Source organism: Cataglyphis hispanica, chromosome 17 (assembly GCF_021464435.1).
Source record: "Cataglyphis hispanica isolate Lineage 1 chromosome 17, ULB_Chis1_1.0, whole genome shotgun sequence".
Classification (NCBI taxonomy): domain Eukaryota; kingdom Metazoa; phylum Arthropoda; class Insecta; order Hymenoptera; family Formicidae; genus Cataglyphis; species Cataglyphis hispanica.
This window is the reverse complement of record NC_065970.1, coordinates 360,949-386,398: the sequence shown is the minus strand read 5'-3', so window position 1 is coordinate 386,398 and position 25,450 is coordinate 360,949. Positions and strand designations below refer to the sequence as shown.

The 25,450-nt window shown below is 32.8% G+C and overlaps 1 protein-coding gene across 3 annotated transcripts; it reads right to left on the bottom strand.

Annotated features, from left to right (window-relative positions):
* Positions 1-148: 148 nt before the first annotated feature.
* LOC126856107 (putative phosphatidate phosphatase) lies at positions 149-25,335 on the bottom strand. 3 transcript variants are annotated; one of them, XM_050604317.1, is made up of 8 exons: positions 24,938-25,335; positions 17,183-17,334; positions 11,754-11,858; positions 11,254-11,456; positions 6,503-6,560; positions 5,651-5,827; positions 4,741-4,848; positions 149-372 (listed from the first exon to the last, which is right to left on the bottom strand). In XM_050604317.1, exons 1-8 carry the CDS (start codon positions 24,999-25,001, stop codon positions 271-273), a joined length of 969 nt encoding a protein of 322 aa, XP_050460274.1. In that variant the 5' UTR covers positions 25,002-25,335; the 3' UTR covers positions 149-270. The 3 variants fall into 3 exon arrangements, 2 of the variants coding, with proteins under 2 accessions (XP_050460274.1, XP_050460275.1); XR_007688329.1 differs by lacking the exon at positions 149-372 and adding an exon at positions 1,465-4,465 and having other exon boundaries at positions 4,540-4,848; positions 24,938-25,329; XM_050604318.1 differs by lacking the exon at positions 149-372 and adding an exon at positions 1,465-4,651 and having other exon boundaries at positions 24,938-25,332.
* Positions 25,336-25,450: the final 115 nt, after the last annotated feature.

Sequence of the window (25,450 nt, the reverse complement as noted above, 5' to 3'; positions counted from 1 at the left end):
TATAATTATATTTACTTTTATGTCTATAAGTTTGTACTTTATAAAGTACATATACTATGCATATATTAAGGATAGACATAAATACATCTATAATTATATTAATAATTTATCTATGTTTAAAAACTATAAAATCAAATAATTAGTTTCGCTATTTTCCATCGACATTCTACTCGAACATTCTAACTGAAAAAAATATTCAAAAATAACTCTTACACATTACAACATGAATAAGTGTAATTATAATTGATTATATATCTATTTAGTAAATTTTCATTCAAAATCTTGTCTGTGCGGTTTCTGCGTGGAATCCTCCGTATTTGTATTAAATCCACCATACGATTGCAATCTCGTTTTCAATGGGTACAATTCGTCCTGTAATTAATAAGAAATATCTTGTCAGATGAAAAATAAGAAAAAAATATCCTTTTAACATGAAAATAAACTGAACTGTAAAACTGTAGAAAATATTTTCAAATAAAAACTAACGTATTGTACATATGTTAGATGTATGCATAAACACTTATTGGATATAATAATGTACAATTGTAATAATTGTTTATAATTGTAATAATTGTATATAAAAAATTATTATGTATATAATTTATATTTAATGTGTTTGCAATTTTATTATTGAATTTTTTTTCGTTTTTGTAGTTATAATCTTAAATTAATAAATGTATATAGATAAAATAGTAAAATAAAATATATAATAATCATATTTTTCTTGTACATACGAAAAAAAATAGATCAGTAAAAGCGCGTAATAGCATCTCAACATGTATGCTATATCTGAAAAAATCCATTGAAATTATAATGCAAAAATAATTTATCGTAATAAGCGACTTGCGATAACAAAATAGAAAAAGTACTTTATACATAAGCAATATTTATAATACATAAACATGTATACATTGCAAAATATTAGTGGTTCCAATTATCAAGCTCATATACTTACAATTGCTCCGTAATCGATTAATATTAAAGCGATCCCAATCTGCTTTATGCAAAAAGTATCATAGAGACTTCCTCCTTAATTTGTATTTTTAATATTTACTATAATAAACGTACAATATTATAAAATTATAAACTAAATAAAATATTTCACTTGTAATCTTATATTTCTAAAAGATATATATATATATTGCACACGTTTTAGATAAAAAAAAGTGCTGCAGTGCTTGCTCTTTTCGTTTAACTTGCGATATATGCGATTGTGGAAGACCATTTGATAAATGTCTAGAACATCCTATATAATCGTAATGAAACTCGCATGTACAAAATTTTATCGCAGCGATAAACAGCTGTAGAGATTACATCGATTAAATGACTCGCTTTAACATTAATCGTGAGCTGTTCCTAAAATGTATTCACTTTTCGATTTGAAGAATGACGCTCGATTTCTCATAGCAATCGTAATCATCATTTTCGATGGTATATAAATCAAAGACACAACACACGTTGAGATATGTGATGCATATATTCAATAATTTATTCCTACTCCTATGTATGTACAGCATTTATTGGCGACGCTTCGCCTCGCGTGTGGTACTCGATGTTACGCAGAAGAAAACGACGAATGTTCCGCGCAATTAATATTCTTATTACACAGTTATCGTGTAATACAATTTTTCATTCAATGAATATATATAGTAGATATATATATATATATATATATATATATATATATACGCGCTAAGAGTCATTAGATTAATTATAAAGCAATCTTGGTCTCTTGTAATAGTATGATCCCGTTCTATCTTCCATATCTCATATATGCTATTTTTTTTTAAGCGATCAGACAGATGTAATTTACTGTGCACACGCGACTACATATAATCTAAATAGAAAGATACAATTGATATACACTAATCAAATCGCCATAATGCATAACAGACGTATTGTTGTCATGTATTGACTTGTGCCAAAAATGTAAAGTACAATATATATTAATGTAAAAGGTGCCCCAAAAATCTTAACTTTAATTTACTAAATTCTTTGAATCTAAAATTAATTTTTTTTTAAACATTAAAAAATTTACATGTAATAACTTTTTAATTTTTATTTTCTCTCTTTATTTCGCTTTGTTAGTAATTAAACTTGAGATTAAAATTCTAAAACAGCAAATACTCTACTTGCCTATTTCAAGTAAGATTTTATTATATTCTAAAATTAATGCTTCGATTTTCAATTCAGCAAAAATAAACTCAAGTGATAAAAAAATGTGTCAATAAAATTAAGAGTATTGTAAGACACCATATACATTATACACTTCTAAATTATCTAGATCATAATAAATTATTTAATTGTATATAATTATTCAAAAAATGGAAGAAATTATGTATAATATAAACATTATAAGTAAAGTCGTATTATAACAACACATCGATTCAATTGAATCATTCCTTCGTTATCGAAAATTTCAGAGCTCTGCTCGAATTGAAAGATAACGACAATTAAAAATTAGACATATATATATGACATATTTATATAACAATGTGTGTGCTTGTGTATATATATAATTTTATATAAAATAAATAAAAAATCTTTCTATATAATATATATATATATATATATATATATATATATATATATATATATATATATATATATATATATCAGTATATGCGAATGTACGCGGTTTTTTCTATCGTGATTTTCTACACGATGGTTACCAAATACTTTCAATGAAACTATGGCAAATCGCCATCGTAAACTTAATTAAAATTCTAGAGCACCATATACTATGTATGTATCATCTACACATTAATTATATATGTTTCAGGATTAATAATGTATATTCGACAGATATCGGCGCATCAGTTAATGCCATAAAAAGTCGTATTGCAGCAAGAAAGTCGACTTGCAATGATTCTTAAGTATAAGAACCTGTGTTTCTATTAATCTATATATATATGTTCTAAAAATGGTTTTGTGTCTAGAGATAGATTTAAATTAGAATTAAATAAATGTTCCCCATAAAAAAACGGGTAAATTAAAAAAAAATTAATAAGAAAATTCATTCTACAGTATAAATTCTCAATTATTGAAATCAGAGAATGTCATTAAAATTTCTTCTCATTTTTTTATCTCTCCCTATTTTACAATTATCACAAGAGACAATCAAACATTTTGAAAATAAATTAATAAATTTTATTTTTACTTATCTTTATTAAAAAAATAATGTTATTTATTATTCAAAATAATAAATTATATATTTTTATTATTCTAAAATAAATTTTTTATTTAGTTTTTATATGTTTTTAAAATAGGAAAAGAGAAAGAAATAGAATAAAATTTAAAAAATTATGTAATCTATATTTCCCTTATGATAACGAAAATTAAGTATTTACTTTCATAGAAATAAATTTTTCTCAATGGCTTGTAATTCATTTATTCTTCGCGCATTTATTCGCGCTGGAAATAATAAAATTTTAGAATATATTAAATATAGTTTCAGAAAATGTCATAAGTAAAAAATAGTCGCACGAGTTGCATTTTTGTTAACTTTGTCACGATACTTGCCTAGATAGTTTGCGACATCGTTGAATTATAACACAGTTGTAGAGTAAGATTGAAATCGATTTAAATCTTAAACATTATCAATATCTCTTTTATAATCCAAATGTTGTTTAACGACTGAAACTCTATTATCTGATTGTAATTCTCTGACAGCTATCAACATATCTGCTCAGCAGAATAGGCCAATATCTAGAAAACATTATAAGGATATTGAAGCTATTAAAAAATAGCAAAATCAAAAAGCTCTTAAATTTAAAATTCTCTTGTATATAACGCATGCACACTTTTCAATTATCGCACAGTATAGATAAACTGCTAAAGTAATAAAGAGTAATTTAAACAACAGTATAATTAAAACAATATGCTAATATAATATAAAATAATTTTGCTGATCATCAATTTTCCATTACTTGTAATAAAAGGAGAAGATCATCGGTCTATTATGCTAAATTTAATAGACTTGACCAATTCCTCGATTAAAAATAAATATGTTATACTGTAAAGAAATAAATACATCTTCATTATTTAGAATTCTATAAATATTAACTACGAAAATAATTTTCTTTTCCGTTTCAATCAATATTGATTCTTTGCGACGAAATATTTTCATCTTTTGCCAGTCCATCGCAAGGAAGGCCACAAACGTAGACTTTTAAGCGTACATCTATCCTTCGAGCATTACAACAAGCTAAGAGACGAAGGCATAAAAAAGAAATTGTCACTCTTCGCTGCACATAAAATACATTGCGTCACGTCAAATATGTTCGTATAATCAACCAAACAAAGCTCAACAAAATAAAAAATATTCGTAAGCTTTAGCTACATTGCACTCTAATTTTTTGTTTCTCTCTTTTTTTGTACAACATCAACAGAGCATTAATGAGGGTTCCAAGTGCTCATATAGTATTAAAGACGAAAACACGTCAGTGAGATGTCGATTTCGTTCCTGAAAAATAATGTTAGGCAGTTTACTGTTTGGAGTTAAAAAAATATTCTTAAAAGTTTAAGATCATCGCGCACTAAAGAGAGTCCAGGGCTGGAGAAGGCTACGCCGACGTGTACATCCAGATGAGATCCGACCTGATGTTCCCCGAACAAAAATCCGGAAACCTTTTTAGCTTCCCAGAGACAACTAGAAGACAGTCACGGCCTTGTTGCAGTCAGCAAGCGAAGAGCGAGCTCGTTAGGTCAACAGTTGCGATTAGCAGTGCCATTATTCACCTGTGTACTAGCGACGCCAGTTTCCGTTTCGTAATCGGCAGGTCGATGCTTCTCTGTAGAATAGTGTCTCTCTCTTTCCTCCTTGAAGAGATCTGCCACGCAGTGCCCCTGGGAAAACATTTCAAAAATTTCGAACGCTTCACTTTGCTTCATCAAATACATTTCTGCATTAATTGATACAATTTGTCAATATTATGATTGACATTATATCTCATCTTTCAATTAAAACTATAAAGTCTCAATATCTAAAATTTTAATATCAAACATTTGAATTGTAAAGTGAAATTATGCAAAGTGTTCGATAATTGGTATGTTTGATGTGAATGTGTAACAATATTTTTCGTCAAATCACACAAAATAATATCTCTTTAAAAAAAAAAATTAAAACGCATAATTAGTTGTCAAATTACAACCGATTAAAGAAAAAACAAATTAAAATGTATATAGATAATATAGCCTTATTCCTTCAACTAATTTTAGTAAATAAATTTTTATATTTTTACATAATCTTAACTTAAAGAATTGAAAAATAAAAATATTAAAATTTAATTCCAATTCATTTTTTAAAAAGCTGCCAACAAGATATAGTTCGATTAAATTTTCACAGAAAAAAATTATTTCAGTCTTTTTATCTAAGAAATATTGATTAAATACATTTTTATTAAATATCAGGAATATTTTAATATTCTAGTTGTTTAAACTACCTACATGATTACATCATAATTATTTCCTTAGTAAGAATTATTTCTTATCGTTAATAAGAATAATAAATATATATCATAACATTTTTCATTCGTTCATTATCGGATTAAAGAAATTTTGAAAAAGTGATGTCTAAATCATATCTCCCAGAATTATTTTATATCGTTAAATAGAGAACGCGATAGGGCTTGAATAATGCAATACTCACTACAAGTAAAGCACAGATTGTGCCAAGAGTAGATCCAGCGAGAACATCACTCCAGTGATGTTTGTAATTGGAAATTCGTGACATAGCGGTAAACCAGGCCATGAGCAGGCACAGCAGTTGAAGAAAGTGCTTAAGCAATTTGCTGCCCTTCCACTTTATCCTTAATTGAAGATACATCTAAAAAAATCCCAATTATCACATGCCTTTTAATAATTCTTTCTTTATATACATATATTATTAAATTATCTTTACAACTTAAGAACTTAATTAAATAGAGAACCGTAGAAATATCAGATATATATTTTGCTGTAAAAGAAATTGATTCAAATTTTAAAAAACTATTTCGTCATAAATGTATGAATAAAAATTATGTACGTATACATAAATCTGGAAAAATAAAATTAGAGATAAGTATAAAAAATATGAGGGAGAGAGAAAGAGAGAGATAGAAAAAAGAATGTTGAAAAGAATTCTTTAATTCAACATAAATAACTTGTATTAAATTGTTCGTAGTATTGGAGTATCATGTATCGATAATGATATAAGAAAGTTCACGTTAACTCAATTTTCCCAATTATTTGTAACTCACAATTTGCCTATTTTTCATAATCACCGATACGACTATCGTATCGATTCAATTTTATCGTGCACGCGAATCGGATATTTGTAACGTTCTCAAGCGTTTCGTATATAAGATTATGCAAATCGAATTTCACGGGCGTGGATTCCGCAATCTCGTCTGCGAAACGATACGCTCGTATCGAGCCCGTTGAATGAATGATTAAGATCCGGCTCGCGTATGCAAATCGATGCGTTGCGACGCAACGCTTGTGTAACTTAAAGACTACTTACCGCAAGGTAGATCATGGTGTAGGCCGAGGAGGACGAGTGACCGGAGGGAAACGATAATCTGAAACGATCCATCGTACCGTGTCAAATAAATCCCACTTATGAATGGGGGAGAGGAGGTAAGAGAAAGAAAAAAAGGGAGATCCTTCTTGCACTTTGTACTCTTCTCTCGCGCGATCACAATCGTCGCATAATGCCCCCGTCCGCCATTCCGCGTTTCCCCTATTAATTTTATCGCTATTAAATTCGGGGCGTGTGTAGCGTGTCGATTATGATCGCCGAAGAGCCGAGTAGCTGCGAGCGATGAAGAATACGAAGAGAAAGAAGAGAAGGCAGGGCTCTTGCGCATTGCACGAGCAAAAAATGCGAGAAGGGCGCAAGGGAGACTCGATACTTGCGCCTCTCGTCCTCTCCTCCCTCTCCAGCCGCTCTGTTACGAGACGCGCTCGTAAAAAAAAATTCGGAGAGCATGCTACGTTAATTAGGACCTGCAACTTGCCCATTCGACTGTCGGTTCCCAATGTTTGCTACTGAGAATTATTATGTCTGTATTTTGATCAATTTAGTAAAGTCGTTCTTGTAATCCTATCTCATTTTTGCATGATTTTTAATTCTAGATACAATATCGAAGATTGGTATATTTTCTTGATTTTTTAAAATAATTTCTCGACATTTTCGCTCGGGGAGAAACAAATGGGCCTTTAGAAAATCCGATTCATTAGAAGTGAGATCGCGCAGAGATCTTGTGCGGGATAGCTCATATATCTTTCAACGCTAACATAAATGACAGGATATATTGGCAATTAACGGATGAAAGCGGCCACCGCGTGCTTTCTAAAGCATGTATAATTCCGCGTACGCTCTTATGTAAGTCTCAAGGACTCTTCTTTACTTGGTGACACTAGTAAATGACGGGTCAATGAAAAGACGGTCCTGCTCGCCCTTCGCTCACCCATCTCCCTCTTTCTTTTTCTACGTTCGAAACAGTACCTTGAACTATTACCGCGCGAAGGGGACATGAATGAATTCTCTGTGTGGAGTCGTCACGCTTTATCATCTTGATTCCTTAAATCTCCTTATATACATAAAACTGTCCCCGCTAAGACCGCGGCCGCGCGAACGACCCGCGTGATACGCGTATACACACAGAGTGTGCTATAGATAACGTACTCGTGTACTACCGTATTTCTTATCAAAAAAAAAATAAACACAATGTTTCTTTGGCAAAATTTACGAAAATGCATCATTTTCAAGATACATCATTTTTTTTTTAATACGCCAAATGAGACATTTGCTGCTTCTCGATTCTGAAAAATTTTAATAATTTCATTATATAATCAAGCCTAATATTTGCATTTTTAGAATAAAACACGAAGAAATTTTATTTGAGTTGGCATGAAATAAATTTCTTTGTGGCAACAAGGTGTAAAGCTTTATTTTATCAATTTAATAATATTTCTTCAAATATTTCACAAAAATGTAAATATTAAACTTAATTATAATAGAATTATAAACATTTTTATACAAAGAATCAAAAAACAGCGAATGCACAATATATTAAAAAATAAAATATCTCCAAAACGATGCATGACCGGAAATTTTGCCAAAGAAAAAAGATGCTTATTTTTTAACAAGTAATGCGATTAGTATACTGATTTGCACCCTACGTATATGGGACACCATGTATACGTAATGTACACACATGGAAAGAGTACCGGGAGACCTCATTATAAACGCACAGAGGCCATCCCCCCTTCCTTTCATTCGCTTATACGATGATAACGCTCGCTCGAGACCATTTTCTCTCTCTTCGTCTTTCTTGGAGGCGAAAAGATGTGAGGAAGAAAAACGACGAAAAGGAAGAAAGCGTGTGATGTAAACTTGGATGCTACTGATCGGCGTTTCGTGGACTCTGGAACTTTAGCGAGGCTACCGAATACAAAGAGAGAGAGTGGAAGAGATTCGAAAATGTCCCCTCGATACAGCTTCTACTATGCCTTCGGTCCATCTCATGAATTAGGGCGTTTTCGTACGACAATGCATCCTATACACGATGAATTTGAACACACGCGCTTAGGGTTTGCATGAGTTGTGAAGAATTGAAAGAAATAGTCCAGCGTAACTGTATTGAGTGATGATTTGAAAGCGACTTATCATATGTATTACGTATCTATTTTAAACGATTGATAATACACAACCTATTGACGTGTCTGAATGAATGACGTTGCCTTGAACAATGTTCTCGAAAAGTTTACTCTCTGTATCTTCTAAGAACCAAAATATATTGTCGAGATCGACAATATATAAAAGAAATCGATATCCCGCAGTTTTCGGGAAAAAATGAAGAAGCAAACTTCTAGCTTCCCTCTTTACGATCTCCATTCGAGTAATCTCGATCGTGTAAAATCGACGGCCTTATAAGTCAAAATGTTTATTTCCAACGCTTTTTCTCGTTTTCTAAAAAGTATAATGACGTACGCGTTGGGACGCGCTGGTGGGCTCGGAGTTATTTCGAGTATAATAAGCCGCGTATGTAATCCTTCGCACATCTTAGGCGATCCTATCTCCTGTGTAGAGCCTCTTACTTTACGCCTCGTCTTTGTGACTGCTCGCTCGCATTTCGCGTTTACCGGTAAATTAAAGGCGAAAATTGTGCAGACATACAAAAGGAGAAGTAATCCGACACGCTTCTCAGAAGTTCCACTTTCATTTCCGTTAACGTATTCGCGATTCTGTAAAGTGCTAAAGTTAGTTACGCCTCGCGAATCGCGTTTTCCTGCATCAGCCTCGCCGATGTTAGAGGAACGTGTCTTGTACGTGATCGAGAATTATATGTATAATTGTAATCGCGCAAACCATAAATAATTATAACTACAGACAGCCTAATATTTGCCCCTGGAGCGAAAAAGAAATAGTCGAAGAAACGTGAACTCAACCAAATACATGTGCGAAAACGTGTTTATGGGATCGGTTAGAGGTAGGTCTGGCCGTTGTCAAAGCGGGATGGAGATCAACGTGCGAGTCTTTGAATCGAACTGATCGTCATTGTAGTTAGCGACAATAAACGGGGTGCGGATAACAATTCGAGCGTGTAATAGCCTTCCCGTTAGAGCCAAGAGAGTAAAGAGAAAGAAAGAGAGAGAGAGAGAACTAAAGAAACGAAGAACTGCACGATTTGGCGTGAATCTCGCTCATGCGAATCGTTAGCAAAGCCCTCCTCTCCCCTCATCCAGAGAGCTGCTCATTGTCATTCGTTGCCGTGGCTCTTTTTGTGCAAACGCTCGCACCCATATCCGTTAAAACCGGCCCTCCGAATACGGGGTAGGTACGTTGCATCCGGGATGTGTATAAAAAAGGTATCCGTACAACCGAGACAAGCCCGCATACGCGAAATAATAATTCAGAAAGAGCTGTGATAAAGCTTGAGTTAAAAAAAAAATTAAGTAGTACGTTAATAAGATATGGAATGAGATATAATTTTTTGAGAAGATAAATTTCAATTTTTTATCTGAAATTCTTAGTCGAGATCGATTCATTTCAATTGGATTATTTTGCATTTTCTCTCTTTATATATTTCGTGACTTAAGACAATAGATAGTTTTACCTTGATACATTTAATATCTAACAAAATCATTCTGTTTATTATATATACGTCTACATATGTGATATATATTTACTTGAACAAGTTTATATTAACATCAATTTCAGAGATTTTATTTCTTAATCCTCCTGAGGAGTCAAATTTCTTAATAAGTTAGTTCTGTCCGGAATTACCGACTCGCTTAAAGAGAGAAAATAAATCAAGAGAATAAATCATCTATAATTAAAAGGAACGCATATAAATAACTTGATAAGCAGTAAGAGGGACAAACGGACTGATAATAATCCAATGAGCGCTTAATGAAAGTCAAACGTCGGCGTATCGGATCGATTTAAAGGCGACCGTCTCCTCCGCGCTTGTCTCTCTTTTGATTACCGCAAATTACCGTTTTGCCTCTCGTGTTCATAAACTTGTCGCGTGGCCCGCCACGCGCGATTAATGAAGTAAAAATAATGTGAAATGTGTGCGCGAGACGAGATATCTCTCTCCACGCTCCTTCGTTCAATCGTGTCCGTAATTGTCTCCGCAATTGTTACCATCACGCGATCTAAGTCCGACTCGGGTTGTCGAATATGCACATTCCGTTTCGGGGTATTGCCCTGAAAAAATTCGTCGATCGAGACCGAGAATAAAGCCGCGAAGAACCGTGCGAATGTGCGTATATATATAACGCTATATATATATGGCTTTCTCGTATCACTCAAACTTTATCGATTTGCCACGAGTAATTTCTTATTTGCAAATCTGATTACTATGTAAAAAATGGTCATTTCCCGAAGAAACAAAAGATAAGTTCATTTTGAAGCGATTAATATCCGACAAGATGATATTGTATTTTCATTATTGCAAATCATTATTAAATTATTTAATAACACACTTATTGCAAATTATAAATGTATCAATGTTAAAGAAAACTGAAATAAAATATATTAAAAATTTTTTGTAATGTTTATAATTTTACGAGAATTGTATAACATGGTGCGAGAGATCTCGGATATTAATACGCATTAGTGTATACTTTGAGATGAATGATGACCGTTCTGATCGAGAGATCGGATAACGTTCGTGTCGTAACACAGATTAAGATACATTATCACGTTCGAGGTGATGGGAATTTTGGGAATGCTTCTCGCATCTCAACAGGAATTCTTACCTGACTTCTTTTAGCAATTTGGCCGAAATCCCGCTTGCGGTGCAGTTAAATTGCTCGATGTATCTGTGCTGATTTTCAGGCAAGCTGCAGTCAATGTTGGGCACACATAGCTTCATAAAGTGCGGTCGTAGCCGGCCTATTGAGTATTTCGCGATGTCTGTGGTTAAAGAGGTGCAGGTCGCGCCAAAAACAAATACACCAATCTGTAAGAAAATTTTATATTTTTATATATAATTATAAAGAAATAAGAATTATAATAAAAAAAAATAAATTTTATATTCACTTATTTACAACTGCTACTTTACACTTTTATTTTATATTCTTATACTATTTTTTTTTCATCAGTAAAATATTTTAAAAGTATGTTAAAGAATAGCAATTGGTATAGGTTTTCCGATTAATTTTTTAACATTTAATAATGATATAAAATTTTATTTATGCTCGGATTAAATAAAGACTCAATATTTTTAACAAATTTTTATAAAACTGATCAAATAAACCTTTTCATAAGCATTCCACAGCCATGGAGGTATTGTGTATCCGAAGAGTACCTTCGCCGTATGTCCGGAGAAGTGTCTCGCGTGCAGGTATTCTCCTATCAACATCTAAAATTAAGAAAAAAAAATTAAATTTAAGATTTTTAACGACTAAATTCAATTTATGCAATTTTAGATTGTTTAAATGCATCGTTCGCAATATTAAAGAATTCTTTAATGGAACATTTTCATAGCAGATATAATTTATAATATTAAGAACAAAAAAAGATCTTTTGCATTTCATAATCATCATTCTTAATCTTTTACAAAAAAAAAAAAAACTAACTCCAATTCTGTGAAAGAATCGCTGCCTGGATATCTGATATATTTGGGAACAGCACTTGTACGATACACCTGATACAATCTTTCACCTTCTGAGAATGCCTTTTTACAAGACGGACTGATGCCTGTAAAAGATCCCTGGCTAATCAAAAAGACGTAGCAGCTCTCGTTTTTTCGAAAGAGCAGAAAGGAGAAGGAGAGAGAAAAAATCACAACTTCTTTTTTTTTCTCTGAATTCTAACGACCTGTCATGCTCTCGATCAAAGCGAGTTAACCAGGCCAGATCCCGGATAAAGGTCCGCCAGGTGATACGCATGGTATATCTAAGGTTCACGAAGCATGCGTGAATGAAATACGACACGGCACGGAGCGCGCGCGCGCGCGCTCGTGGTCATCCTTCTACCTGTTCCTACCTGGACCTTCTTCCCCCGATTCTCCCGGGAAACGTACCATTGGACGCGGGCAATCCGTTTTTCCTTTGCCAGTATGCGTAGATAATGAAGCCGACTCTCTACAAGAAGCATGAGATCACCGAGGAGAAACACGATGAAGGGGAGAACCCTTCTCGGATTGCCGCGCGTCCAGGCATTGGAATGCGTTTGTACCTGTAAAACGTATAAAACCACCGTGCCGTCACCGTAGGAGAGGGCATGTAAGGGATACCGATGAATAAAACCTCGACGTTTCGAAGAGAAGAAGGGACGGTAGAAATAAACCACTGTAAAAAAGTATCTATTACTTGGTCGAAATGTCAGAAATGACAGAAATGATGGATCGTTTCGTACGATTATTTAGACGCGGTGGCAGAAGTTGCTTTATTTGATCAGACGTTGCTTTATTTAATTTTAACCCTCTATGGGCCCGTGTAACTTTCAGGTCACATTTCAATTTATCGATATTTTACCAAATAATTATGCGAACATTATAGAGGCCGCGTGACTTGAAAGTCACATAGTGAATATTTAAAACAAATTTTTTTTAAATTTAAAACAAAATTTATTTAAATTTAATTAACATCAAGACAGGATTTAAAACAAAAATTCGGCCCATAGAGGGTTAATATTAGCTACTTATTGTCATAGTTGAAGAACTTGATATTCTTGTATGCCGATTACAAAATGTCAAGATGGTGAAATTTATTAGAAATGAAACTCCAAGAAAATATATATGAAATAATAATAGAAATAAACAAAATAAAGATATAAAATAAAATGAATGAACTAAAAAATAAAGAAACATAAAAATAATATAAAATAACGTCATAAAATCATAAAAAAATAAAAAGTATTTATCGAGAAAAATATTTGATATAGTTCTAATTCGAGAACGAATCAAAAAGAAATATTTTATTCTTGTAAAAAAAAAAAAAAAAATATCCGTTATCACTTATTTGTTTGATTGTTTCTATTGAAAAAATAGATATAGAGAGAAATAAGTAGGGTCGGGAAAGCTACTTATAATTTGGTGTACTATAATTTATTTGTGAAACGTGGCCGTCTTCTCTTTCTATCTCTCTTCCCCTAAATCGGGCGCAAGGGATTAAATCGCACGGCCTGGAATTATCTACTTAACGCAGAAGCCGATCACCGGCGAATAGATAGCTTTATGCTACGGCATTATGCAGCCGAATAACCGGTGCATAATAGCCGGTTACTCTTCGGAGGAGCGATCAATGGCTACGTAAACACGCCGGACGCGTTCCTACTCAATATTGATTCTTCAATATAACGTCCGAATGGTATAGTCGAATTTAAAATGCGGCGGGTTTTTAAGCAGGCAAAACTCAAAATGTAAAATCGGACGCATGTTTTTATCAATTTTACTTAAAATTCTCAAATATTATCATTTTTTTTTTTTTTTCAAAATAAACGTTCCATTCAATGCTTATATTTTGCACGATCCTTGCGCGAATAATGAATAGACGAACTGGAATCTTGCCCCGAAAGGAACTCTTTGATACAAGTTTCGCAATGTCGTAAGATGTAAGATAATCGCACGCGTCCCGAAGACGAAGGGGGGTTGAAATTTATCTCTACTTTGTTCGCAGTAATTTATCATGCGGTCGCGAACGCGCGATTTATCGCGTTAAATTAACAGCGCGACGTATTCTCTCCTGCGATGCAATCGCTTTCCATTTCTTCTCCGACATAAAATAAAACGCGCGCTCGCTTGACGAAGTACTAAGGACGATTGTGGAATCCGAAGAGAATCCTCTTTTATCTTCTTTTGATACTATGCCAAATAAGCACGACCGTATCTCACAAGAAGAAGAGAGAATACCTTATACGAGAAGTGGTATGATGCGGCAAAGTCTTTACTTGAATAGACGCTTGGTTTACTGCTGTTTACTGTTCGTTCCAATTATTATATCTGCTTCAATTTATGAAAATTACACGAGACAACAACGCGTTAAATAAAACATAGAAAAAAAAATGATTTTGTATGAACGGCATACTGATTAGAAAACTAATTTAAATCGCAAATTGTAAACTTACAATTAAAATTCATGGGAAAAACAGGTCATCTAGAATTAGTAATTAATTAGGTTTTTTACTCAAGTTTCTTTATCTCATCTAATAAAGCCACATGCTAGATAAAGATTAACGTGCATAGTTTATTGTTCCGGGAATTCACGCGATGAGAAAAGAGAAAATGGTCCCCTTTTTGTTCCATTATATTATAATAAAATCTCTTTGTGCTCTAATCATCTTTTGACGAGACTAATTCGCGCGTTTATTATCTTTCTCTCTTTTCTCTTTCATTCATCTTGCCTCTCTCTCTCTCTCTCTCTCTCTCTGTCTATTTCTCGTTCGCTCACGCATGTACATACGCATGCAATTTCACGTGCTTTGAATTATGCACGATGCTCGAAATTATTCACCCCGGGGTGACAGCGTTAATTCGAACTTTATGCGACGCAAAGTTGAGATGAGAGCAAAAGAGCAAAACCTGACACCTGACATTTGAAGAACGGCGAGTATCTCGAGACTGACATCGAGATGAGAAGCATCTTGATAAAAATGAAAAAAAAAAAAATAACGCGTTTTGTGCCCATGCGAATTTGATTAAGGCGATGCATTTCAAATTTTTCGCTTTCACCGGAGATGAATGCAAATATTGCATTTGTATTTTACGCGTATCTTTAGTAGATCACAAGACTAAATTATAGACCAAATTAGAGACGACGCTGATTTTTGAAAGAAAATATAACGTTTCTTACATAGAAGATAATACCATTTACAAAATTTCATCAAATAACACGAAAATAAAAATTTACCGCACAAAAAGCTAAAAAGTTTAAGGAAAACTACATATTCTCTCTCGCAACACATTCAATTATAATATTAAAAAAAAATTCTTAAATAAAAAAGACGTTATTTAATTAATTCAATTATTTTCATTATTTCCCCAAAATAGATATTTTTTTAATTTTCAAAAATAAATTCAAAAAGCCGTTCACATTTATATTTTAAATTTAAAAAATTCTGACGTTAAGAAACTGAAATAATTCACATGAAAATTCTTTGTAAATTGTAATATGTAAACAAATTTATTTAATTTGTGAGAAAAATTTTGGAAAAAGATGGAGAAATATTTTATTATATATTGAAAAATAACGAAAGTAAAGTAAAATAAACCCACTTTCATTTTTCTATTAGCTAAATGCAGTCTCATAAAAGTTAATTTTGGAATGATGAAGTACAAGATCCAATATTAGACCAGGAATCCATAGAGCGGTGAGAATTCAATGTATTCGTCGAAGCTGGCTGGCACAGATTGCTAAACATTCGGGTGAGAAAAAAATATGCGAAATCTATAAATAGCCGCCAATTACCCATAGAAACGTGCCCGATCGCCCTCGTAAACCAAGTGACGTGACAGAGATACATTACGAGAGAAGAAACATCATTCTTCGATATTGCATTAATCTCTGCAAAGTGGCAGAAAATTTATAAACAAATTTCTACTCTTTCAATCATCAACGGTCTCTTTGCTCCATTCCTACATGCGGTTTCCGAGGATGCAAATAGAGAGGATGCACGTACGAGAGAGATAATTTTTCCTTTCCTTCCTTCTCGCACTCTCCAAGAGCTCGGCAAAAATACTCAGCCGACGGTGCACGTGCACCATTTCCAGATACCGTAAATCGATTCTCACACGACTACCGAAAACTCGACGAATGCACTCTCACTTCCCGCTTGTCGACTCACATGTGTAGGCAGCGATCGTTCGCCTATCTTCCGTATTCTTAGACGCCATCTCCATCATCTTTCCTCTCAGAAGGGTGAGAAAGAATCTCAAAGGCAACCCGCGACAGGCTCTTCAAATCGCTCGCTATCGCATCTGCTACTGATCATTGTGACAAATGCAAACTCGAAATATCGCAAGCACAAATTTGCACAGAGCGCAGCAAGTTTAATTTAACGTTTTCATTTCATTCTAAATTATACAGAACAGAGAATTTCCAATATTCTGTTGTTTTTAAATACGTCGTACATTAAAGAGTTGTCTATTTATTATAATAAAATGTTTTTAAATTTTTTAAATTTATACAAATATATACTTGTAAAAAGAGTGTATGATGAGAAAAATAGAACATTTTTTAATACGAATAATATCACGCTTATGTGTTTTTTAAAATTAATGTTATTTTTGTTCAAAATAAAAAATATCAAATTAACTTTTTGAATAACAACTTACTCCCAAGCACTATTATCTCAATACTGACATTAAGCATGAAAAATATCATCAGATGTACATATCCGCGAAAGTGTTACACAAGAGAACATATATAAATATAATGTCTCTCTAAATACATATATTAAATATCATATATCATGTGTAATTTTTCTTTCTTACGAATGATTTATCTATAGAATTAATGCAATATGTTTTGTATTCAATGAAAAACATTAAAATAACTTGTTAAACGACTTAACGTCTTAGCATAGGGTTTTACACGTCACGCAGACAAAAAAAAACGCACATTGGAGGCGCTCTCGCAATAAAGAAGATAAGATCTCCGCTATAACGGTAGAGTGCCAGGTAATTTCTCACATGAATCGCGACACATCAGCATAAATCATAATCACAATTGTAAGTTGACTCACCGTGCATGCAGGAAGGCAAAGGCCGATGATGTACAGCATCGGGCTCGTAATAGTGGATTCGTGATACGGGTGATAGAGTGATTCATCGTTGCAAAAAAAGCCGCGTTTGTACGGTTTGCCAAATAGGTAAAACATCAACACTGCGATACCCACTGAAACACAGATGCAGAGAAAAACAATCTCGTTATACCTTTGATCGCTTTTATTACTGTTCAATAATAAATGTGCATATCATCGCCCGAGCCATGCGACGATTGATTAATCAGGATTAAATATCGTAAACTCAGCGTTGACACGCGGTTTTATTGCACTTCTTGTAGTACATATAGCTGCCGCTATCAAACGATAGACGATAATGTTGTGACTGTACCAATCGAGAGATGACATGCTTTCGACATCTTGATAATTTTCAATACATTCTATATATAATCTTTTGGATCGTCAAACATTTTTTTCTGATTACATTGTAAGCTTCCCTATACTGTCTCAGATCTATATATATTGCCCTTTCCTTTTTACAGATATATTTTTTATTTACAAGAGAAAAACTTGAAATGGATTTTATTTAGAAAATTATTATTTGTATGTGACAATTTAGAACATTGTCTATTTTAAAAATTATGTAAATCTCGAATTTGATTAATTAAGGCAGAGGCATTTTATACTATATTTATCTACATTTTAAATGCTTATATTTTAACTATAAAATATCTTAATATAAAATATTATGACACTTTAGATCATACCATAATTTTACAAATTACCACAACATGATGATTATTTAAAAATCTATAAAATTAAAAATATAACGGCATTTAATTTTATACAAGTGACATGCGCCCTGTGCATAGTCAATCACAAAATTGCTTTAGCCTATACTTATAGACTATAATTATTATAAGTGCCTCGTTATACAGATACAATTTCAGCTGTTTGTACTTCGATTCTATGACGATATTTGATGTAGATTTTATCAGAAAATTTTATCAGTACTAGTGTCACGTAGCTAATTATTATTAAGGTTTAGCAAAAATTGTGCCTCGCTTAATTATCGTACTTTCCATAAATGAGCTTTTTTTATTTTTAAGAATGCGAAAAGTGCTCGCATCTATCGTCGATGCATACATTAACGGCGCGGTTTTACGAGAAATCGTTGGAAAATTACGGACAACCTGCTAGCCTGTGAATTTATCCATGTTATATACTACTATCTGCAAATCACGACTAGACGGTCGTTGAGATAATTGTGACGCCGCTTTCAGCAGAATGGAGATATATAATTCATGGACAAACATTAACACATACTAACTAAAGTAATAGTTTTTGCGAGCAAGTTTATTATTTATGTAGTTCGCGTATTTTGCAAGCCAAATTGCGCCATTTATAGACATAGAAAATATATTTCTATGTCTATAGCGCCATTGAAAAATTCAAACGCAATTACGATTTGAAAAAAATGCCGACGATAATTTCATATCACGTATTCCTTTTTTTAACATTATAAACTAAATTTAAAATTTCGCAAATTATTTATATCGCTTAAAAAACAACAGTATACTTGAAATAGAATTTATAGATTTTCGTATTATACATATTTTCAATTGCAAAATTCCGTAGTGTTAGATAAATATTTATCTTATCGTTAGCGATAAGCCAAGGTGGAAATTTATCGGAAAAAAGAAATTCAAAAAGATGGCTTTTAAATTAAGAAACACGTTTAAATAAAGTCCTTATAATAATTTATAACAGTTATGACACTAATAATCGCACCTTTACCGTTTTCTTATCATAATTGCATTTTTACATCATATTGCAAAGTGTTCATTATTTTGCAAATATGTATATAAAAATTATAGATGACACATTCCTACAGTAATGTCTATCGCGAAATGATTTCAACAGATATTTTCAGGAAACATTATAATAAACTTTACGATGGTTCTTAATCGGTTCTCTTCTTCTCTCTCTTGCTGTATATAATCCAGCAGCTTTAATATATAGAAATAATTGATATTTTTTCTTGAAAGTAAACACAATATGCAATACCGAATAAAGTTATGGTAATAACTGGCGTTTCATTAATTCATCAATACTGTCTAGTGATTTCTTTGAAACTGAGGGTCAAGTGTGAAATGAAGCGTAAAGAGACTTTATTTATGACTCATTACCTTATACATTTGTATTATGTAATAAAAGAAAATGACATTATCATTATGCTGTGTCGAACGTAACGTCATTCGATATGACAGAAAAGGGCCAAGGACGATTCGCTCGGCGAATAATAATATAAGAAATAAACAAACATGTGTAACATTATTATCATAAATATTAAAGTGTTTCTTAAGAACATACAAAATGTTTTCTTGCATTCTGATGAACAATTACGACGAGCATCTTAAGATATCGATTCAAATGCGACCATGTGAGACATAGTAACATTACATAATTAATAACGTATACAATGCACATATGCACATTTTTCACGATGGCAGACATAGAAAGTGATTGCATTATCGTTCTATTGGCGAAACATTCCAATTCAGACACTCCTTGACACCCATTTGCTGTATAGGTGTTCGTGTTCAGTCATCATTATAAATTTATGCATTACTACAATGCCGATGATTCAATTCAAAATTGATTCTATTTAAGAGTTAAAGTAAACTATCTTATTTGATAAATTTTTTCATAAAGTATTGTTATCCTTTTTTAATTCTCGATAGAGATAAAACATTTAAAAAGCGTTCTTTATATGAGATTTTGTAACGAACGATTAAATCTAGTGACTTTTGCACAATAATTTCATTTATTATTTATTAATGGACCGAACTGATTTCATTATATAACAGTTATTTTGTGTTTATATTAATTCTCTGCTTGACTTGCGATAACAAGTGTATATATCTTAAATTTTAATAAGAGTTTGAATGTTTTTATATTCTACAAGAGGAACACTTCTCCCGAAATGGAAATCTGGTTTTCTCTCCTCGAATATGCAAATGTAAAACTGCCTGCGGCTAGAACGCTGAAATAGCGGTCTAAAAATCGTTGTATCCTTGAAGGAAATATTTTAGCAATATTGGAATTGAAATCTTTCAATTTCAGAATATATCTCCTTCTTATTGTTGAATATTTTTTAATTGAAAGCTGCCGCAAATTTAAATGCTACTGTAGATTAAAAAACTTGTATAATATTTATGTTAAACTAAAATAAATATGCAAAAATAAATCTATCAGCTTATTTATTCCAATATTTCTTTAAAAAACAAGTTCTCTACACGTTACATTTATTTATTTTAATAAATTGATCACTTTTTAAATATCAACAAAAAATATTTTTTTAAAAGGTCACAAAAGTTTTTTTCACACAGAGATACAATTGATTTATAAAGATAGTAGCAAGAATATATATAATATATATAACGTGATAGAGAAACACAAAAAGAGAAAAAGAGGCTATAATTATTAAAAGTTATAGTGTAATGAAATTCGAAGAGTAAAAATACTTCAACTTCCCCGCTTTTAATTTGCATTCGCTTTATTGACGTCGCACTACGTAATACTAAAATATTCAAAAAAAAAATCATGTTTATGCGAAAATATTCTCTCGTGGAAAGAAATTTTTATTTTGAAATAAAGTAATTGTGATAAAAACACTTCAACACAATATAATTTATTAGTCATCGCATATTGCCATTTTGTGGATGAAACGATGTGTCCTTCGTTATTTTTATGCTGATTTTTATAATAAACGTAAAAAAATTATGCATGCCGTTTCTTATCTAAATTTTTATCTAAATTGATTTTAAATATTATCATTGTAAAACTCGTTTTGTCTGACATTTAAATAAATATATAAAAAAGTGTGCATATAAAATAAATTCTATACGTTCGAAGTCGTCGATGAAAAAAACCACATGTATACACAAGCAAATTATTGAATTTTTTATATTACGTCACTGCATAAAAATAACAAAATTGTATAAATTTTAAAAAATGCACAATATAACATAAGCAGAATTTATTTAAAAGAGACAAATTCCAAAGAAACATCTTGTATACGGCGTTCCTATCTCTTTAACCGGTATTGATGTATTTTTAACGAGAACGTGTCATCATATATTAATTTACGATGTCAAATAATAGACTTCTCATCCATGGTTTATCTTTGCAAGTTTAATAAAAATTATCATCATTGTTATCATCTCTATCATTATCATGCAAATTGTTAAAAATGATAACGACGATAAATAATCGTTGGGTAAATCGGCAATCAAGAACAACGAAGCTTCTTCATTTGAGAGGCTTATTTCAATATAATACGCGTTATATATCATGTGGACAATCACCTGCATAAATCTGCCGACCAATGAAATTGCGATTCGTGTATAAGAAGAGAGATACTGCGAAATACAAACATCATAAATCTTCGGACGATCAACGCGAGAAAACGAAAAAGAGAGAGAGAGAGAGAGAGAGAGAGAGAGAGAGAGAGTGCACGCGCGTGTTCGAGATTATGCCGAAAAGATTATTAATTCCACGCGCGAACGCACGAGCGTACAGTAGATAATTAAAACGATATACTCTATTGAGAGAAATGATAGCGGGAGAGAAAGAGCATTTAATTTAATAGACTTATGTATATTCATCAGGACCGAACGGGTTTGTCTTATAATCGGCACTTATCTCCTCTGAATGGGCTCGATGCACACTTATGGAACGAACTAGTCCCGCAAGTTCGCAGGCCTTTCTACAGCCTCTTCTTTTCGGGTCCGTCTTAACGAGCTTTGAAAGGGCCCGATTACCGATTGTGAACCGGATGCACGAAAAATGGCCGCATTTCGCGTAACACGTACTCAGAATGATAAAATAATGACCAAATTGATTTTAAACAGACTTGGCTGCACGTTGTATATATACATACATGTGTCATACTGTCTGTCTGGTGTAAAAGAATTTATTAATATCGCTATAGTCTGCCTATGGCCAAGGTCTTCTCATCGCGAACGAACCATCATTCGAGCTAGATCGCTTACCGCACGTTTATTTTTACCTGTACGTAAGCGTGAGACCTGTGGTTTTCGAGACTGCTTTCGTGATTTCTCCCCGCAAAAACACGTCACGCGAGAGTGACTTAATTAGACCGTCTAATTTGATATATGCAATCTCGCGGTCTAAATGGCATTGTATAACATTTAAAAATCTAATTGTCACTTCCTCTCTGAAGTTCTCAACTTCCTTATATGATTTGTGACATCGAAATTTTTCTGTTTTCATATATTATATATATATTAAAACGCAAGTTAAAAAAAAGAAGATTTTTTCTATTGTGATCCTCGTAATAATGCATAAAAATGATATTCATTATGGTGTATGTACTCGAGTATTATAAACCTATATTTCTTCTTTTCAAAATATATTGTAAATTGCAACATTGTCCATTATAATAAATGTCAAAACCCTGAAATGATTGACTTTAAGAAAATATAAAATTGTCTCAAGAAGAAAAAGTAAATCTAGTTGTAGAATATTTATCATTGCTGAATAAAGAAAGATTTTCATTTTTTTTTTCAATTTTAATAACTCGAGTAATGTAGTTAAAGACTGAAATCTCTCGACATTTCTGATAATTACGTGTTCATGACGATGTAAAAAGATTGCGGTTTAATAAATAAGTAGGTCTCATGGGACAAAAAAAAATGTAATTGCATCCCCGTAAACAAAAATAATATATAATAAGCTGTTTAACACGCATGTTTCAGAAATGCATTATGTAAGCGGAAATGTAAAAAAACCTGTTTCCTTCAGCTTACATTTCGTTATATTTTTGCGAAACAATCTGCGGTTACGCACAATTTCCTCACTGGTGACAATGACGTTCACCAACTTATCTCAATAAAATGTTATTGCTCGTTACAATGAAAAGCAGATGTAAAAACTAAAGATTATTGAAGAATTATTAATCATTAAAATCATAATGCAAAATCGAAAGATTTCAGCAATTACTTCCGGCTCATTCTTTTTTTTTATTTCCCTCCCTTTTTCCCTATTATTTATTTTTAAATATTATTCTATCTTTGCGAGACTTTTTAAATAATAATATTCTATAAATCACTTTCAGTCATTCACGATATTTATCTCATTACATTACAGATAAACTATTCAGGTTGACGATCAAAGATAGAATTCTACGATAAAATATATTTTAGCATTAAAATAATTCTTTTTAATCTGTTCGCGAGATAAAGGCGCCATATCGTCTGCATCCTGGAAACTGTGTCACCGTGGTACCGCGAAATGAAATCGATCGAGCTACGCTGATTCCATTGCAATTTGTGTTTACGGTACACAATGCGTATTGGCGAAATGTACTATGTTCCCGCGAAACATTGCGCTTTAAAACATCTATTACGCTGCTATTGTGAATTGATAAGACTAATAGAAAAGTGGAGTATTCCCCTCCCAGCGGAATATGAAATCGCGCTTATTTAGGTTTAGATCGCATTGACTCGAGCGTTAACTTATTAGCGCGTTCGAAATAATTTATCTCTTGTTCCTTTTCGTTATCTATGTGTGTTTATTTGTACTGTTCTCTATACTTATTAACGTTATTAATCATCCACGTATGATATAGACAATTGTATAAATTGTCGCGTCGTGAGAAGAGTATTATTGCATATTACATGCTAATTTTATTTCCATTAAACAATATCGTAATTTAATCATGTTGAATAAAACAAACATATCAGAATAAGAAAATATAACAATACTTTTGCAAATGTCAAAATGTCAATATTTATATATAGTATTCAGAGAGAAAGAAAGAGAAAAAGAAAAATTTTGAAAAACTTAATAATTATCTTTATTATTCGATAATATAAATATTTATAAAATATTATAAAATGTCTTTATTTACATTTAACTGTATTAAATCTCTTTAAAACTTTTTTCGGCTCTTTTTTAACGTCTTTATATATCACTTACAAATTATTGGAAATTTATATAAACATATCATGTTGATTACGTGATCTTTTAAAACTTTATGTATAAATTTCAAATTTATTGTAATGATTGATGGAACGACTTAACAACTTTGCGAAAATTTTAATTATTTTTCTAAATACTCAAATACTCAAATATTTAAAAGAGAAGTTTTGTAGAAATTTATTTTCTTGAGATTGTAATTACTTGTAGGTTTCTAGTACTTAAAAAATTTCCTGCTCCAAGATCTTCAAACAACGTCAAGTAAGTAAAGATTAAGTAACCTATTAAGAATCCTCACAGTGTAAATTAAGGAGGAAACTCCTCCATTAAAGCTAAGTGCTACACTACATTCCGAAGTATGCAAGGGTTAAAATCCCGCGTACTTTCGAAACGACGCAGCGCGCGGTTGTGATTCTATCCAACTTCTCTCTCTCTCTCTCTCTCTCTCTCTCTCTTTTTTCTTTCCTCGCGAGCGTCTCGTAACATTTAGTTACGAGACGAAAACTGCCGCCGTTACGTATCGCGACGCATCGCGTCGAAAAAGTGGTGCTTTCGCGGGGACGAAACGCACCTGCCAATTTAAAGATTAATCTCCGCTCTCGCTTTCCGGCGCGATCAAATATCAAACGAGCCGCGTGCGCGACGGCGTCTTGACTGTCAATCTAACAACCGCCCGACGTGTAATGTAATTCATCATCCGCAACGAGGGTTTAAACGCTCCCACAATTCGCGCGCCGCGCATTTAAACTTTCGTGATTTTATTTTACTCACCGATAAACACGCAGAGGAGGTCCACGATGAGCTTCCGCAGAATAAACTTGGACGATCGATCCATGCTGTCGCGCGCACTTGTCACAACCTTCAGTCAATGAATCGTTAGACTTTTGGTGCGACGTTCAGATGTCTTGACGGACAGGTTGTAGTCACGGTAATCGGATACGATAACGACGACAACGATGATGACGACAACGATGACGACGCGACTGCGAGTCTCAAAGTCAAGTACATATAGGTATAAGAACAACGTGGTGCGGGACGCAAGCGATACGCGTCATTGACGTTTCACGAGCATTTTATGTGCGCGATGCGGAGCACGGCACTCACCGTCCAACGTTTCAAAGTGGACTGACTTCAAGGCAAAGCGATTCGATGCGCGCCGCGGCCCGCGCTGCTCCACTCCCCCACTCCGTCGCGCTTTCCACCACTCTTCCTCCCCACTCCGCACTCCCCACTAGCCATTCCCCCCACTCTCACCCTTTCTCTCTAAGCGCGAATCCGTCAAGT

Bases quoted from the DNA above. Each gene is read 5' to 3' on its own strand.
- LOC126856107 (XM_050604317.1), bottom strand. From the start codon at position 25,001: ATGGATCGATCGTCCAAGTTTATTCTGCGGAAGCTCATCGTGGACCTC. The intron at 11,859-17,182 runs GTGAGTCAACTT...TCTTAATTTTAG, and splicing joins TTTGCCTTCCTGCATGCACG to ATGTTGATAGGAGAATACCT. The intron at 6,561-11,253 runs GTAAGAATTCCT...GGATCGTTTCAG, and splicing joins AAATTGCTAAAAGAAGTCAG to ATTATCGTTTCCCTCCGGTC.